Source organism: Scyliorhinus torazame, chromosome 14 (assembly GCF_047496885.1).
Source record: "Scyliorhinus torazame isolate Kashiwa2021f chromosome 14, sScyTor2.1, whole genome shotgun sequence".
NCBI lineage: Eukaryota > Metazoa > Chordata > Chondrichthyes > Carcharhiniformes > Scyliorhinidae > Scyliorhinus > Scyliorhinus torazame.
The window spans coordinates 78,992,306-79,008,857 of NC_092720.1; the positions used below are offsets into that span (position 1 = coordinate 78,992,306).

At 45.7% G+C, this 16,552-nt stretch overlaps 1 protein-coding gene across 5 annotated transcripts in view; it reads right to left on the reverse strand.

Moving 5' to 3' along the window:
* Nucleotides 1–16,552, reverse strand: part of LOC140389833 (coiled-coil domain-containing protein 150-like) — a 183,269-nt gene that overhangs the window by 5,841 nt on the left and 160,876 nt on the right. For all 5 annotated transcript variants that reach the window (XR_011934489.1, XR_011934487.1, XR_011934486.1 and 2 more), the window contains exon 23: nucleotides 6,662–6,838. Coding sequence is in view for 2 of the 5 variants with exons in the window: in XM_072474402.1 (XP_072330503.1) it covers nucleotides 6,662–6,838 (177 nt within the window). In the remaining 3 variants the exon portion in view is untranslated. The remainder of the gene's footprint in view (nucleotides 1–6,661; nucleotides 6,839–16,552) is intronic.

Here is a 16,552-nt window from a genome sequence, read left to right on the forward strand (position 1 = left end):
TGGCCACCACAGCCTTCTGCGGCAAAAAGTTTCACAGATTCACCACCCTCTGGCCCTCCTCATCTCTATTTTAAATGATCGTGCCTTTAGTCTGAGATTGTTTCCTCTGCTTCTAGTTTTTCCCACAAGTGGAAACATCTTCTCCACGTCCACTCTATCCAGACCACGCAATATCCTGTAAGTTTCAATAAGATCCCCACTCATCCTTCTAAACTCCAACGAGTACAGACCCAGAGTCCTCAACCCTTCCTCATACGACAAGCTCTTCATTCCAGGGATCATTCTTCCGAACCTCCTTTGGACTCTTTCCAAGGCCAGCACATCCTTCCTTCGATACGGGGCCCAAAACTGCTCACAATACTCCAAATGGGGTCTGACCAGAGCCAATATAGCATAAGAAGTACATCCCTGGTCTTGTATTCGAGCCCTCTCGACATGAATGCTAATATTGCATTTGCCTTCCTAACTGCCGACTGAACCTGCACATTAACCTAAAGAGAATCGTGAACAAGGACTCCCAAGTCCCTTTGTGCTTCTGATTTCCTAAGCATCGCCTCATTTAGAAAATATTCAATGCCTCCATTTCGACTTCCGAAGTGCATAACCTCACACTTTTCCACATTGTATTCCATCTGCCACTTCTTTGCCCACTCTCCTAGCCTGTCCAAGTCCTTCTGCAGCCTGGCTGCTTCCTCGATACTACCTGCCCCTTTACAGATCTTTGTATCATCTGCAAACTTAGCAACAATGCCTTCAGCTCCTTCTTCCAGATCATTAATGTATATTGTGAAAAGTTGTGGTCCCAGCACCGACCTCTGAGGCACACCACTAGTCACCGGCTGCCATCCTGAAAAAGACCCCTTTAACTCCACTCTCTGCCTTTTGCCAGTCAGCCAATCCTCGATCCATGCCAGCATCCTCAATGTTCACCCTGATGTTGGATGCTACTGATCCTATTGCCACCAGCACTGTGATGCTGAGAGTCCCCTCCTCCATTGGACGCAGGTGAGTTGTGGCTCAAAATTCAAGGCTGACACTCCAGTACAGAAGTGAGGGCATGCTGCACAAATTTTGGATGAAACTATAAAATGAGGCCCCCATCTGCTTGCTCACGTAGATGCAGAAGAATCCATGGCATTCCTTTGAAGAAGAGCAGTGTATTAATCCCCAGTATCCTGGTTAATGCTTATTGCTCAATCAATATAACAAAAACAGATTATATGGCCATCATCACATTGCTGTCTGTGGGCCTTCTTCAGTTGTGTACTGGAATGTCAGCTGTGACTTTTGAGCTACAGCCCAATGGAGGTGACTCTCAGCTTTTGGGATGGGCAATAAATGCTGGCCTACATCGGCCTTTAAGCTCTTCAAATGTCTGAAAACACTTGATCTCTTCGCCAGTTCCTCTAACCCCCTCACATTCCACCTTACTATTCTAACGAGAGGTCTCTCCTTCCCGCCCCTCCACCCCACCTTTCACACCTCCCAGGCCATTGAAACCTGTTCAACCAGGTTCCAAGAGCAGCGGCCCCTCCCCCCACCACTCCCGTTCACTAGCCAACATTCGCTTTCTAGTGCGGAAGCCCCTGCCCGAGCCCCCCTCTCCCATTCTCCTTCTCAGTAACCACGCCCCCAGCAAAGACAAACCCAAAGCCCAATACCCTTGTAAACACTAAACAAAAGTAAACTACACTTCCCCGTTCAAAAAACACAAAAATCAGAAAACCCCTCCATCAACTATAAAAGGAGAAACAAACAAAAAGAGAAATAGAGAGATAAAGCATAGCACTCAGTCCCATCTCTCATTTCAGTCCCAGTCCTTTGGCCCTCATGAACGCCTATGCCACCTCCACAGTCTCGAAATAGAAATCCCTCAAGTTCTGCGTCACTCTCAACTTTGCAGGGTAGACCACTTCAAACCTCGCGCCTTATTGTACAGTGCCACCTTCACCCGTCCGAAGGCTGCCTGCCTTTTCGCCAACTATGCCGTCAATGCTTGGTATATTCATATAACAAAGCCTTCCCACCTCACCTCTCGCCTCTGATTTGCCCTACTCAGGACCTTCTTCACATGGAATTTATGGAATCAGATTATGACCGCCCTTGGTGGCTCATTTGCTTTCGGCTTTGGCCTGAGTGATCAATGTACCCTGTCCAACTCGTATCGGGAGGGTTCTTCCCCCTCCCCCAGTAAAGTACTCAGTCAGCCTTGGGCTCTCCACTCCCTCTGGCTGGCCCACAATCCGTAGATTTTGCCGCCTTGATCTGTTCTCCACCTTAGCTCTATGTTCTTTGTTGCCCTCCACTACCCTCTGCAGCTCCTCACCCATCGAGGTGAACTGGTCAGTGTGCTGCAACAGAGCCTCCTCCACCCCTTTCAGCTTCTCTCCTTGCTCCCATACCTCGACTGACATCTTCAACACTGACGACTTTACCGGGGCATCGCCTCCTTCACCCACTCTTTCATCGCAGCCATCATTTTCCTCCGCAGCATGTGCTTGCTGAACTCCCTCTTAAACTCCCCAACCTTCACTTCTGTCAGAGTTTTCAATGTGAGGAGAGGGACCCCATCCAGCGACCGAACCTCCGCCATCTTTCTTCCTGCCGGACTCACCAACTCACTCCACGGCAGACGTTCGCTCGGCCCCTTCTTTCCAGTGCCTTCTTCTGGGTCTTGGACATCTCACACCTTCCTTATACCTTCCCACACCAGCTCATTCAAAAGATACCCCTGAAACTGGGTGTAATAGTCCAAATAGTCCAAAAACCAGAGCCTTGAGCAGGAGCCACCTTACATGCGACCTCCACCTACATGTCGCCACCGAAGCCACCATGAATGAACAATAACAAAGCAGCACACTGAGAGGTTCAATGGTCAAAATGCAAGTCTCCTTTTCTTTCTATCCTTATCCCCTCCCTGCTAGTTCTGCTCTGCCTCCTTACATCATGTGTGTCCTTGTCCTGTAAACCTGAGGGCAGAATGTCAGTGATTGTGCAGCATTGTGTTTGAGTGATGTGTATTGCTGGTTCTATGTGTAGGCAGCAAGAGGTGGTGCAGACTTGCAGCATTGTAGATGTATCAGGATGAGGTGAAGTAACAAAATGTTAGGCACGAGATTGGAGTGTCGGGAAGTTCAGCTGTCTAAGAGATGGAAGTGTGGTGCATTGAGTTGATTGAGCAGTGGGTAGATGTCAAGTGAAGATTAATTCACTGGACTTGCCAATCCATGTGAAATCTTTTGACCTCTTGTGGCCCTGCTGCCAGGTACTTCGGCCCTGACACCAAGTGTTCATAGAATAGAAGAATCTCTACAGTGCAAAAGGAGGTCAGTTGGCCTCCAAGAGAACACCCCACCTAGACCCACTCACCCTCAGTATCCCCGTAACCCCACCTAGCCCTTTGGACACTAAGGGGCAAATTTGGCATGGCCAATCCACGAAACCTGCATATCATTGAACTGTAGGAGGAAACCAGAGCACCCACACAGATACAGGGAGAACGTGCAAACTCTACAGTCAACTGAGGTCGGAATCAAACCTGGGTCCCTAGTGTTGTGAGGCAGCAATGCTTGCCACTGTGCTGCTCGTTTAACTTTCCAAACCACCAGCTCCCTCATCCATCTGAGATTGATCCTCAAAGACCTGATGACAACCTCAAGAGACCATGGTGTCTCTTCCTGTCCACCTCCACTACTAATGACTCCAGCACCACCTCAATTAGGCAAGATTCTTCTGTGTGCCCTGTTGTTTGTTTTTCTATAGCGTCAATTTCTTTCACTTTCTCTTTAAAAAGCAGCCTACCTTTAAGAAAAAGCAGGCTGACTGTATCACAGGATCAGCAAACAGCCCTACTTACGTCACTTGCTGTGTGCAGCCCACGACAGCAGTGTTGAAACAAACGAGGAGACGATAGCTGCAATACGACTGACTTAACTTGCTGTGTGCAGCACAGAACAGCAATGCTGAGAACAAAAGAGGAGATGACTGCTGAAGGCACATTTTTTTGTAATGAAATCATGAGGATCAAGTGGGTAATCCAGTTTTGTGCTTTACCGGCCTAGATCTGAATGGGTGTACACACACCCCATGATCCACACATCCAAAACCAGGATGATTCAATTCTGCTCCTTGAATGAAATTACCTAGCATCTCCCTCCCACTCTCACCAAATTCTCATTGCCACTCTGTTGAGCAAGCCACTCCATTTGGCAGATATACCCAGCACTCTCTGCTCACACCCCTGTGCTTTAGCAGATAGTGCTCTAATATATACTCTTTAGAAACACATTAGATATAACGGATCAGCAAAATGCAAGTTATAATAATTAAGCCTAGTCCAAGACCCACTTACTGCATATTACTTGTTAACTGGTAGTGACTTGTGTTTTTAAAGCAAGAAAACAAATTTCAGTTTGGTGACTACCTGTACATCTCATACACTACTTATCAGTTAATTCCCACTTGTCAAATTCCTGTCATTATTCTATTCAGCAAGTCACTGCATTCAGCAGATTCATCTAATGTTCACTAAGCTTTGTGTAAAACAGTAATATACTCAAGTTTCTTGTCCTCTACAGTGCAATATTTTAAATAGTTGTTTTGGAGACTTGTATCGCCAGGGTTTACTTTTGGGACATTGTTCTTTAGAGATTAATAACCTGGGAGGGTACACAAAGCATAATTTTAAAGATTGCAGATGAGAAGAAATGTGCTCAAATCTGGTAGGAAGGATAGCAACAGATATTAGGAGGTCATAGACTGGTAAAATGGACAGTCACATAGCAGATAAAATTTAACATATAGCATGATTTACCAAGTAGGTGTCACATGTGGCTCAGTTGGAAGTGTCTCGCCTGAGTCAGAGGGCTGTTGGTTCAAATCTCACTCTAGAGACTTGAGCACATGATCCAACTTGAAATTCCAGTGCAGTAGTGAAAGAATGCCCCACTATCAGAGGAGTTTGTTTTAGCATGGCTCTGTCTGCCCTCTCAGGGTGGACATAAAAGATCCTATTTTGAAGGTCAGGTGAGTTCTGGTTATGCCCTGGATAATCATTATCTCTCAAATAAATTATTAAAAAACCCAAATTATTTGATCATTCATGTACTACTATTTGTGGCACCTTTCTCTGTGTAAATTGACAGCCTCAATTCCTATATCACCAGTGGCTACACTTCAAAACTGTTTCACTTCTATAAATGCACACCTTCTTTCCTTTAAAGGTGACAGGATAAATTAAGGAAACCATTAAAAAGGCATTACAGGTCAGCACGGTGGCACAGTCATTAGCACTGCTGCCTCACGGCACCGAGGTCCCAGGTTCGATCCTGGACCTGGTTCACTGTCCGTGTGGAGGTTGCACGTTCTACCCATGTTTGCGTGGCGTGGGTTTCAACCCCACAACCCAAGGATGTGCAAGGTAGGTGGAATGGCCACACTAAATTGATCCTTAATTGGAAAAACTGAATTGGGTACTCTAAATTTATTTTTAAAAATAAAATAAAAAAGACATACCAGATCATTGGTGTTATAGATTGAGGCATAGAGAACAAAAGCATCCAAATTACGTAAACCTTTATAAAACACTGCGCTCCAGCTGGAGGTGAGGGGAAATATGTAGCAAATGATTGCAACCTGGAATGCACGACTACAAGGAGTTGTGGAAGCAGATTTAATAATAACTTCCAAAGCTGAATTGGACAAATATTTTAAGTGGAAACATCGATTGGGCTAAGGGAAAAGGGCAGGGAGTGGGACTATTGGACATCTCTCTCAAAGAGCCGATGTGTCTTATAGCCTCTATCTGTACTCTATAATTTTCTGATGCAATTATTTGTGAATATTAATTCACCTTTTCTCATATCGTATGAATGAGAGAAGCTGAATGGATACTCACAAATGATGACAAAGAATTATTTAATCAAGTCATATTGAGGGTATAATCATTAAGGTTTCAAATAAATTGGTTTATGACAGTTCTCTGAAATTAAAGGTTGCATTACAACCTTAGGCCTTGGACCTGCTAACATTTCATTTGCAAGAAGAGTTTATCTTTTTTTTGTGCCAAGAAACTGTTTGTCTGAATTCTGAAGGTCAATGTGCCTCGTGTCCTTGATAAGCGGGTCATTTACGTTAAAAGGATCAAAATTGTGACATGAATACAACAGGTTTATTGTGATTTAATTTCATTTTGTTTTTTGTAACTTCTATAACCAATCTTATAATATAAAACAAGTATTCTCAGTATTTGTTAACAAAAAATTAGAAATATTAGGAATCATTGGGTTTCACTTCATTTTTGTTTGAATTTCTATAAATGTTGCATGCTAAAGGTTTTAAAAAAAATATTTGGTCTAAGTTATATACACAAACAAATCAATTGGGAATGATTAACTGTGTGGCTGTTATTTTTGAACAACTGATGTTGGTCTGGTTTGATGACACTTGAATCTGCAGTCATGTTTGTGAAATATTTTAGCAGTTCTTACATCAGCTTTACAGTCACAGTCAGTTTTGTTAACAAATAATGAAGATAAAAATTTAACCCAATGCTTCTTATTATGCAGGAAGTCCACTTCCTATTGTTGGGCGGTGTAATTCCATTGCTGCCAAAGCTTAACACATTCTTATGGAAAAATAAATAAAAAAATGTGACTCCAACCGTTGCTCTTTGTCTTGACCTTGAACATATTTCTTCTGTGCCAGTCTTCATTAAATTGTCTCCATCACACAACTTTTCTTTTGATGCATCCATTCCACGCATCTTGATCAGTTCTGCTTGCAAACTATCAAACTTGGACTTAAACCACTGATGTGCTTCTTCCAGGTTAGCACGGACCTGCAGATAACACAGGCAGCAATATTTGCCTAACTGTTATTGCAAATGAAAGATATCTCTTCATGTAATGCGCTTCAAAAAAAGTATTCACATTTCCAGATAACTACATTCACACAACAGGAGCTACTTTTGTAGTATTCCCCAGGATTCAGTGGATAAATGTACAGCAATGCATACAAACCTAAAAAAACACATAAGAACATAAGAACTAGGAACAGGAGTAGGCCATCTGGCCCCTCGAGCCTGCTCCGCCATTTAATGAGATCATGGCTGATCTTTGTGGACTCAGCTCCACTCTCCGGCCCGTACACCATATCCCCAAATCCCTTTATTCTTTAGAAAGGCATCTATCTTTTTCTTAAAAACGTTTAAAGAAGGAGCCTCAACTGCTTCACTGGGCAAGGAATTCCAGAGATTCACAATCCTTTGGGTGAAGAAGTTCCTCCGAAACTCCGTCCTAAATCTACCTCCCCTTATTTTGAGGCTATGCCCCTTAGTTCTGCTTTCCCCGACCAGTGGAAACAACCTGCCCGCATCTATCCTATCTATTCCCTTCATAATTTTATATGTCTCAATAAGATCCCCCCGCATCCTTCTAAACTCCAATGAGTACAGTCCCAGTCTACTCAACCTCTCGTCATAATCTAATCCCCTCAACTCTGGGATCAACCTAGTGAATCTCCTCTGCACTCCCTCCAGTGCCAATATGTCCTTTCTCAGGTAAGGAGACCAAAACTGAACACAATACTCCAGATGCGGCCTCACCAACACCCTATACAATTGCAGCATAACCTCACTAGTCTTGAACTCCATCCCTCTAGCAATGAAAGACAAAACTCGATTAGCCTTCTTAATCACCTGTTGCACCAGCACACCCAGGTCCCTCTGCACAGCAGCATGTTTTAACATCTTACCGTTTAAATAATAATCCATTCTGCTGTTATTCCTCCCAAAATGGATAGCCTCACACTTGGCAACATTGAATTCCATCTGCCAGACCCTAGCCCATTCACCTAACCTATCCAAATTCTTCTGCAGACTTCCGGTATCCTCTGCCCTTTTTGCTTTACCACTCATCTTAGTGTCGTCTGCAAACTTTGACACATTGCACTTGGTCCCCAACTCCAAATCGTCTATGTAAATTGTGAACAACTGCGGGCCCTACACTGATCCTTGAGGGACCCCACTAGTTACAGGTTGCCAACCAGAGAAACACCCATTTATCCCCACTCTCTGCTTTCTGTTAGTTAACCAATCCTCTACCCATGCTACCACTTTACCCTCAATGCCATGCATCTTTAGTTTATGCAGCAACCTTTTGTGTGGCACCTTGTCAAAAGCTTTCTGGAAATCCAGATATACCACATCCATTGGCTCCCCGTTATCTACTGCACTGGTAACGTCCTCAATAAATTCTACCAAATTAGTCAGACACGACCTACCCTTTGTGAACCCATGCTGCGTCTGCCCAATGGGACAATATCCCTCCAGGTGCCCCGCTATTTCCTCCTTAATGATAGATTCCAGTATTTTCCCTACAACCGAAGTTAAGCTTACCGGCCTATAATTACCCGCTTTCTGCCGACCTCCTTTTTTAAACAGTGGTGTCACGTTTGCTACTTTCCAATCCTCTGGGACCACCCCAGAGTCTAGTGAATTTTGATAAATTATCACTAGTGCGTTTACAATTTCCCTAGCCATCTCTTTTAACACTCTGGGATGCATCCCATCAGGGCCAGGAGACTTGTCTACCTTTAGCCCCATTAGCTTGCCCAATACTGCCTCCTTAGTGATTACAATCATCTCAAGGTCCTCACCTATCATATCCTTATTTCCATCAGCCACTGGCATGTTATTTGTGTCCTCCACTGTGAAGACTGACCCAAAAAACCTGTTCAGCTCCTCAGCCATTTCCCAGTCTCCTATTATTAAATCTCCCTTCTCATCTTCCAAAGGACCAATATTTACCTTAGCCACTCTTTTTTGTCTTATATATTTGTAGAAGCTTTTACTATCTGCTTTTATGTTCTGAGCAAGTTTAATTTCATAGTCTACCTTACTCTTCTTTATGGCTTTTTTAGTAGCTTTCTGTTGTCCCCTAAAGACTTCCCAGCCCTCTAGTCTCCCACTAATTTTTGCCACTTTGTATGTTTTTTCCTTCAATTTGATACTCTCCCTCACCTCCTTAGATATCCACGGTCGATTTTTCCCCTTTCTACCGTCTTTCTTTTTTGTCGGTATGAACCTTTCCTGAACACTGTGAAAGATCGCTCGGAAGGTTCTCCACTGTTCCTCAACTGCTTCACCATGAAGTCTTTGCTCCCAGTCTACCTTAGCTAGTTCTTCTCTCATCCCATTGTAATCGCCTTTGTTTAAGCACAAAACACTAGTGTTTGATTTTACCTTGTCATCCTCCAACTGTATTTTAAATTCCACCATATTGTGGTCGCTCCTTCCAAGAGGATCCCGAACTATGAGATCATTAATCAATCCTGCCTCATTACACAGGACCAGATCTAGGACCGCTTGTTCCCTTGTAGGTTCCATTACATACTGTTACAGGAAATTATCCCGGGCACATTCTATAAACTCCTCCGCAAGGCTGCCTTTACCAACCTGGTTAAACCAATCGATATGCAGATTAAAATCTCCCATGATAACCGCTGTACCATTTCTACATGCATCCGTTATTTCTTTGCTTATTGCCTGCCCTACCATCCTGTTACTATTTGGTGGCCTATAGACTACTCCTATCAGTGACCTTTTCGCCTTACTATTCCTGATTTCCACCCAAATTGATTCAACCTTGTCCTCCATAGCACCAATATCAGCCCTTACTGTTGCCCGGATGCCATCCTTAAACAACAAAGCTACACCACCGCCCTTACCGTCCATTCTATCCTTTCGTATAGTCTGATACCCTTGGATATTTAACTCCCAGTCGTGACCATCTTTTAACCATGTTTCAGTAAACCATGTTTCAGTAATGGCCACTAAATCATAGTCATTCACGATGATTTGCGCCATCAACTCATTTATCTTATTTCGTATACTACGAGCATTCAGGTAAAGTACACTTATGCTGTTTTTTATGTCTTTGTTATGAATCCTAACACCTTGATCAGTAACTTTTCGCAATTTATTTTTCCTCTTACCCTTTCTCCTAATTTACCTTGTCTTTGAACCCATATCTCTACATAATAACTTGTCACGTAACCTGCTGCCTTGATCTCCATTAACCATTATACTGTCCATAGCTTTACACTTCCCTTCCCCTCAACTTGCTAGTTTAAAGTCCTTGTGACCAACCTATCTATCCTATTCGCTAGAACACTGGTCCCAGAATGGTTCAGGTGAAGACTGTCCCAACGGTACAGGTCCCTCCTGCCCCAGTACTGATGCCAATGCCCCATGAAATGGAATCCCTCTTTCCCGCACCACTCCTTTAGCCACGTGTTAACTTCTCTAATTTTCTCAACCCTATGCCAATTGGCACGTGGCTCGGGTAGTAATCCAGAGATTATAACCCTGGAGGACCTGCTCTTTAATTTAGTCCCTAGTGTTTGATAATCCCCAAACAGGTCCTCTTTCCTAGTCTAACCTATGTTGTTAGTCCCAACGTGGACCACATCAACTGGATCCTCCCCCTCCCTCTCCAAAATCCTTTCAAGCCGATCAGAGATGTCCCTCACCCTGGCACCGGGCAGGCAACATACCATGCGGGACTCTCGATCTGGCTTACAAAGGATGCCATCAATCCCCCTAATTATAGAATCCCCTACAACTACCACTTGTCTTTTTGCTCCCCCCTCTTGAATGGCTTCCTGTACCACGGTGCAGTGGTCAGTCAACGCATCCTCCCTACAGCCCTCTTCCTCATCCACACAGGGAGCAAGTACCTCATACCTGTTGGACAAGGTCAAGGGCTGAGGCTCCTCAACTCCTAAACTCAGGATCCCCCTACCTGCCTCCCTTGCAGTCACACCACTCTGTCCCTGACCACTGTCCGAATTAACAGAACTTATTCTACCGGGTGTGACTGCCTCCTGAAACAAAGCGTCCAGGTAATGTTCCCCCTCCCTGATGTGCCGCAGTGTGTGCAGCTCGGTCTCCAGGTCATCAATTCTGAGCCGAAATTCCTCGAGCAGCCAACACTTGCTGCAGATGTGGTCACTGACGGTCTCAATGGGATCCACCAGTTCCATCATCATACAGCAACAGCACATCACCTGTCCAGCCATATTCAACTAGTTAATTAATTTAAATATTTTTAAAAAAAAATTTCTTTATAGAACCTCAAGGATAAACCCGAACACCAACAAAAACACAGCCCTCTCTCGCCACTCACCCGAACTCAGTCACTCACCTAAACTCAGATGCACTCTGTTCCAATCAGCACTCAGTCACTCACCCACAGTGAGTGACCCACAGTCACACAGCTTTTATCGCTTGTGCATTAAGAGTTGGTCAATAGCAGCTAGTTAATTGTGGGGAGTACTACAACCTAGGTTCAGTAGCTTTGTGATGAGAACCAGTCAGGGTTCCTCCTCTCAACCACTATTCAGCGACACTCAGTTGGAATGTTACAGTTCAACAACTGATAAATTGAAGTGAGCTAAACAATGAGGCCTGCCATTAGTCACTACCTGGGCACACATATGAATAAAAGTCATTTATTCAAATTATTTAAGAGTTGCTAGCACCTGTGGAACCATTTCCCAATACGATTCTGTGCTTTCAGATTAGGAGAAAACTGGAGCAAAAACCTTTCGTTGTTAAAGAGTTTATCATAAGTCCATGTCAATTTGTTATAATTGAAGTCAAGTTTTCAGTTGCAGTCAGTAATCAATGTTATTCAGGAGTAGAAATAATTGAGACGTGTTTATTTCTAATGTTTATTTTCAAAATTTGGATTAAAAATAAAAATAAACTTTGATCAAAAATGTGTCCTGAAAGATTGGAAAACAAAATGTAAAATTATCTCTAATGATTTTAAATACAGAGAAGACTAAAGTCATTGTTTCATTCCCCATTTCAAACATTGTTCTCTAACTACAAACTCCATTCCGCTTCCTGGCAACAGTCACCTTGGTGTCACATTTGACCCCAAGATGAACTTCTAACCTCATTTTTGCAACGTCACTAAGATCACCTATTTCTAACTCTGTAACATCACCTAAATTTCCCCTGTCTTAGCGCATTTGCAGCTGAAACCTTCATTGAAGTCTTTGTTGCCACCTCTAGCCTTGATTATTCTAATGCTGCTCTGGCTGGTCTCCCACATTCTACCCTTTGTAAACCTGAGGTCATCCAAAATTTAATTTATATATAAAAATGTATTTTCATCACTATGTAAGTGGTTACACATGGGCAGGGAGAGGTACAGGAGATTAACCTTCTTGACAAGCACCTATCACCTCTTTGCTTGGTTCCTGGTCAAACAATGCCTTGATTTCACAATTCTTATCCTTGTTTACAAATCCTATGATGGCTTTGGCCCTCCCAATCTCTATAGTCTTCCGAAGGCCCATAATCCTCAGAGATATCTGCACCCTCTTAATTCTGGCCTTTCGAGCATTTCTGATTTAAATCTCTCCTTCATCGGTAGTCGCAGCTTCAGTTGACAAGGACCTAGGCTCTGAAATACCCTTCCTCCAACTCTCTGACTCTATATATTACGTTCCCCCTTTGAGACACTCCATAAAGCCTACCTGTTTGACCATGTTTTTTGTCATCTGACCAGCTATCTCCTGGTTTGACTTGGTGTCATATTTTGTTTCACGTTGCTCCTGTGAAATGCCTTACAATGTTTTATGACATTAAAGATGTTAGATAAATTGTTGTTGTATCAGGACTAAATAAACGTAATAGATTTTGGGGGAAAAGCATCAATAATTATTTTTTTAAAATATATTTTTGTATTAAAGTTTTGCAACGTTTTTCACAATAAATAGTAATAATCCTAACACAGCAAAATAGAGTGAACATTAACATAGTGCAAAAAGAGAATATACAATAGCAATTGACTAGACGTGACCCCACGCGCCTCAGTCTTCCCACACCCTCCCAATGGAGCACTCACCCCCACTCCCCTATGGGTCACTGCTGCTGCTGACGTTTTAATTTTCCCTGAGAAGCCATCGGACGGTATTATGCCCCCGCTCAACAGCAGCAGCTCTTGGCAAAATTATTTACACACATAAGTAGGCATATCTGTTTGTGGTGTTGTCGTCCCTTGCTTCTTCCAGACGGAGTTCGCTGCCGTTGTCGGCTCGTTCCGCTTCTGCGCACTTCCGCTTCTGCGGCCCTCCCGTCTTCCCCGTTTTCTCTAGTTCCTGTGGACGTTAAGTTTGTTAACGTTTCCCTGCCTCCCCCCTCCCCCTCCCTGGCTCTCCTCTATTGTTCCCTGTCTTTTCCCTCTACACCCCCCCCTCTATGGTTCGCCTTTCCTTCCTCTTAGATTTAGCTGTTCCACCCCCCCTCCCGGTCTATCTCTCCCTCTCATGCTTTGGCTAATCTCCCCTGTTTCTTGGCTACCTGGCTATTCTTCTGCTTGTTTGTTGGTCACAAACAGGTCTCGGAACAATTGGGTGAATGGCTCCCACGTTCTGTGGAAGCCGTCGTCTGACCCTCGGATGGCGAATTTGATTTTCTCCATTTGGAGAGATTCCGAGAGGTCGGACAGTCAGTCTGCAGCTTTGGGTGGTGCTGCTGACCGCCAGCCGAACAGGATTCTACGACGGGCGATCAGGGAGGCAAAGGCAAGGGCGTCCGCCCTCCTCCCCAGGAATAGATCTGGCTGGTCTGAAACCCCGAAGACCGCCACTTCCGGGCATGGCTCCACCCTCACCCCCACCACCTTGGACATTGCCTCGAAGAAAGCTGATCAGTACTCCGCAAGTCTGGGGCAGGACCAGAACATGTGGGCGTGGTTGGCTGGGCCTCCTTGGCACCGCTCACATCTGTGCTCCACCTCCGGGAAGAACCTACTCATATGGGTTCTTGTTAAGTGGGCTCTATGTACCACTTTTAGTTGCGTCAGGCTGAGCCTTGCGCATGTGGAGGTGGAGTTGACCCTATGCAGTGCTTCGCTCCAGAGTCTCCACCCTACTTCGATCCCCAGGTCATCCTCCCACTTCATTCTTGTTGTGTCCAGTACGGTGTCGGCCCCTTCTCCAAGTCGGTCATACATGTCGCTACAGTTTCCTTTATCTAGTATGCTTGCGTCCAGTAACTCTTCCAGTAGTGTCTGTCGTGGTGGTTGTGGGTATGTCCCTGTCTCCTTTCGTAGGAAGTTTTTTAGTTGCAGGTACCTTAGCTCGTTCCCCCTGGCTAGTTGGAATTTCTCTGTCAGTTCGCCCAGTGTTGCGATCCTGCCGTCCGTGTATAGGTCCCTGACTGTCAGTGTCCTTCCGTCCTGTCCCCACCTTTTGAAGCTGGCGTCAGTCAGCGCTGGCGTTAACCTATGGTTGTTGCAGATGGGAGCTTTTCCCGACATTCTGGTCAGGCCACATTGTTGCCGTAGTTAGTTCCAGGACTGGAGGGTGGCTATTACCACCGGGCTGCTGGAGTGTTTTTTGGGTGGGGATGGGAGCGCCACCGTGGCGAGGGCCCGGAGGGTGGTCCCCATGCAGGAGGCCTCTTCCGTGCGCACCCATTCGGCTTCTGGCTCCTTGATCCATCCCCTTATTCGCTCGGCCGTCGCCGCCCAGTGGTAAAGTTGTAGGTTTGGGAGGGCAAGCCCCCCCCTGGATTTTGTTTTTTGTAACACCTTCTTTGAAATCCTAGCATTCTCCCCCCCCCCCCCCCCATACGAACGCCTTGATTAGTTTGTCTAGTGCTTTGAAAAAGGCCTTGGGGATGTAGATCGGGATGGATCTGAATAGGAAGAGGTACCTGGGCAGCACGTTCATTTTGATCGTCTGGACTCTCCCTGCGAGGGATAGTGGGAATGTGTTCCATCTCTGCAGGTCCTTTTTTACTTCCCCTGTCAGACTGGTGAGGTTCCATTTATGGATCCCTTTCCAGTCATAGGCTATTTGGATCCCCAGGTAGCGGAATTTGTGTCGGGGTTGTTTAAGCGGCAGTCCCGTTAGGGCTGCCCCACCTACTTGTGGGTGTACCAGGAAGATCTCGCTTTTGCTCATGTTGAGTTTGTAGTCCGAGAAGGCGCCAAACTCTTTCAGGAGCGTGATGATTCCGTCCATGCTGCTCTGTGGATCCGAAATGTAGAGGAGCAGGTCATCTGCATAGAGTGAGACTTTGTGCTCTCTGCCTCCTCTTCGGATCCCCCTCCAGCTTTTTGCTGCTCTGAGCGCGATTGCTAGTGGTTCGATCGCTAGAGCGAACAGCAGCGGGGACAGTGGGCATCCTTTGCTGGTGCCCCTATAAGTATCGGGAGTTGGTATTGTTGGTCCGTACGCTCGCCATGGGAGCGTTGTATAGGAGCTTTACCCAGGAGGTGAACCCTTTTCCAAGCCCGAACCGCTCCAGTACCTCTATGAGTTATTTCCATTCGACTCTGTCGAAGGCCTTTTCTGCAAATAGGGAGACGATCACCTACGGTGTTCTCTCCCCGGAGGGGGTCATTATCACGTTCAGCAGGCGCCTGATGTTCGAGGTAAGCTGTCTACCTTTGACAAAGCCCGTCTGGTCCTCTGCAACCACCTCAGGTACACAGTCTTCTAACCTTTTGGCTAGGATTTTAGCCAGTATTTTGCTGTCTGCATTCAGCAGTGAGATGGGTCTGTATGACCCACATTCCGTTGGGTCTTTGTCTTTCTTAGGTATCAGTGAGATTGAGGCCTGTGCTAGCATGGGCGTCAGTGTGCCCCTCGCTAGTGAATCTGTGAACATATCCCGCAGGTGCGGGGCCAGTGCAGTTGCAAACTTTTTGTAGAAGTCCGCCGGGAACCCGTCGGGTCCCGCCGCCTGCATGGAGCTAATGCTGTCCATAATCTCTCCCAGTGCTAGTGGTGCTTCCAAGCCCCAATTTTTGCCCTCCCCCACGACTGGAATGTCCAGTCCATCAAGGAACCGTTTCATCCCAGACTCCCCCATTGGGGGCTCTGAGGTGTACAGCCCTTGGTAGAGGCCTTGAAGGTTTTGTTGATCTTTTCTGGTTCTGTTTCTAGCGTGCCTCTGGTATCCCTGATTTGTGCAATTTCTCTGGTGGCTGCCTGCTTTCTCAGCTGGTGTGCCAATAGGCGGTTGGCTTTGTCTCCATGTTCGTATAGGGTCCCACGTGCCTGGCGGAATTGGTGCACTGCTTTCCTGGTGGAGAGCAGGTCAAACTTCCTTTGTAGCTCTTTCCTCTCTGCCAGGAGCTCTACGGTCGGGGCCTCGGAGTATTTACGGTCTACCTCCAGTATGGTGTCGGCCAGCTGCTGCCTAGACACTCTTTCCTCCATATCCCTTCGCGCTTTGAAAGCGATGATTTCCCCTCTTAGTACGGCCTTTCGTGCTTCCCAGAACGTGGAGGGTGAGACCTCCCCATTCTGGTTGTTCTCTGTGTACTCTGCAATGGCCCGTGATAACCTTTTGTTGAAGGCCTTGTCCACTAGTAGGGCGACGTTCAACCTCCATGTGGGGCGTTGGGCCCTGCCCTCTCCAGCCTCACGTCCATGTAGTGTGGAGCGTGGTCTGATATCACAATTGCGGAGTATTCCACCTCGTCTATCCCCGGAAGCACTGTTTTCCCCACCACAAAGAAGT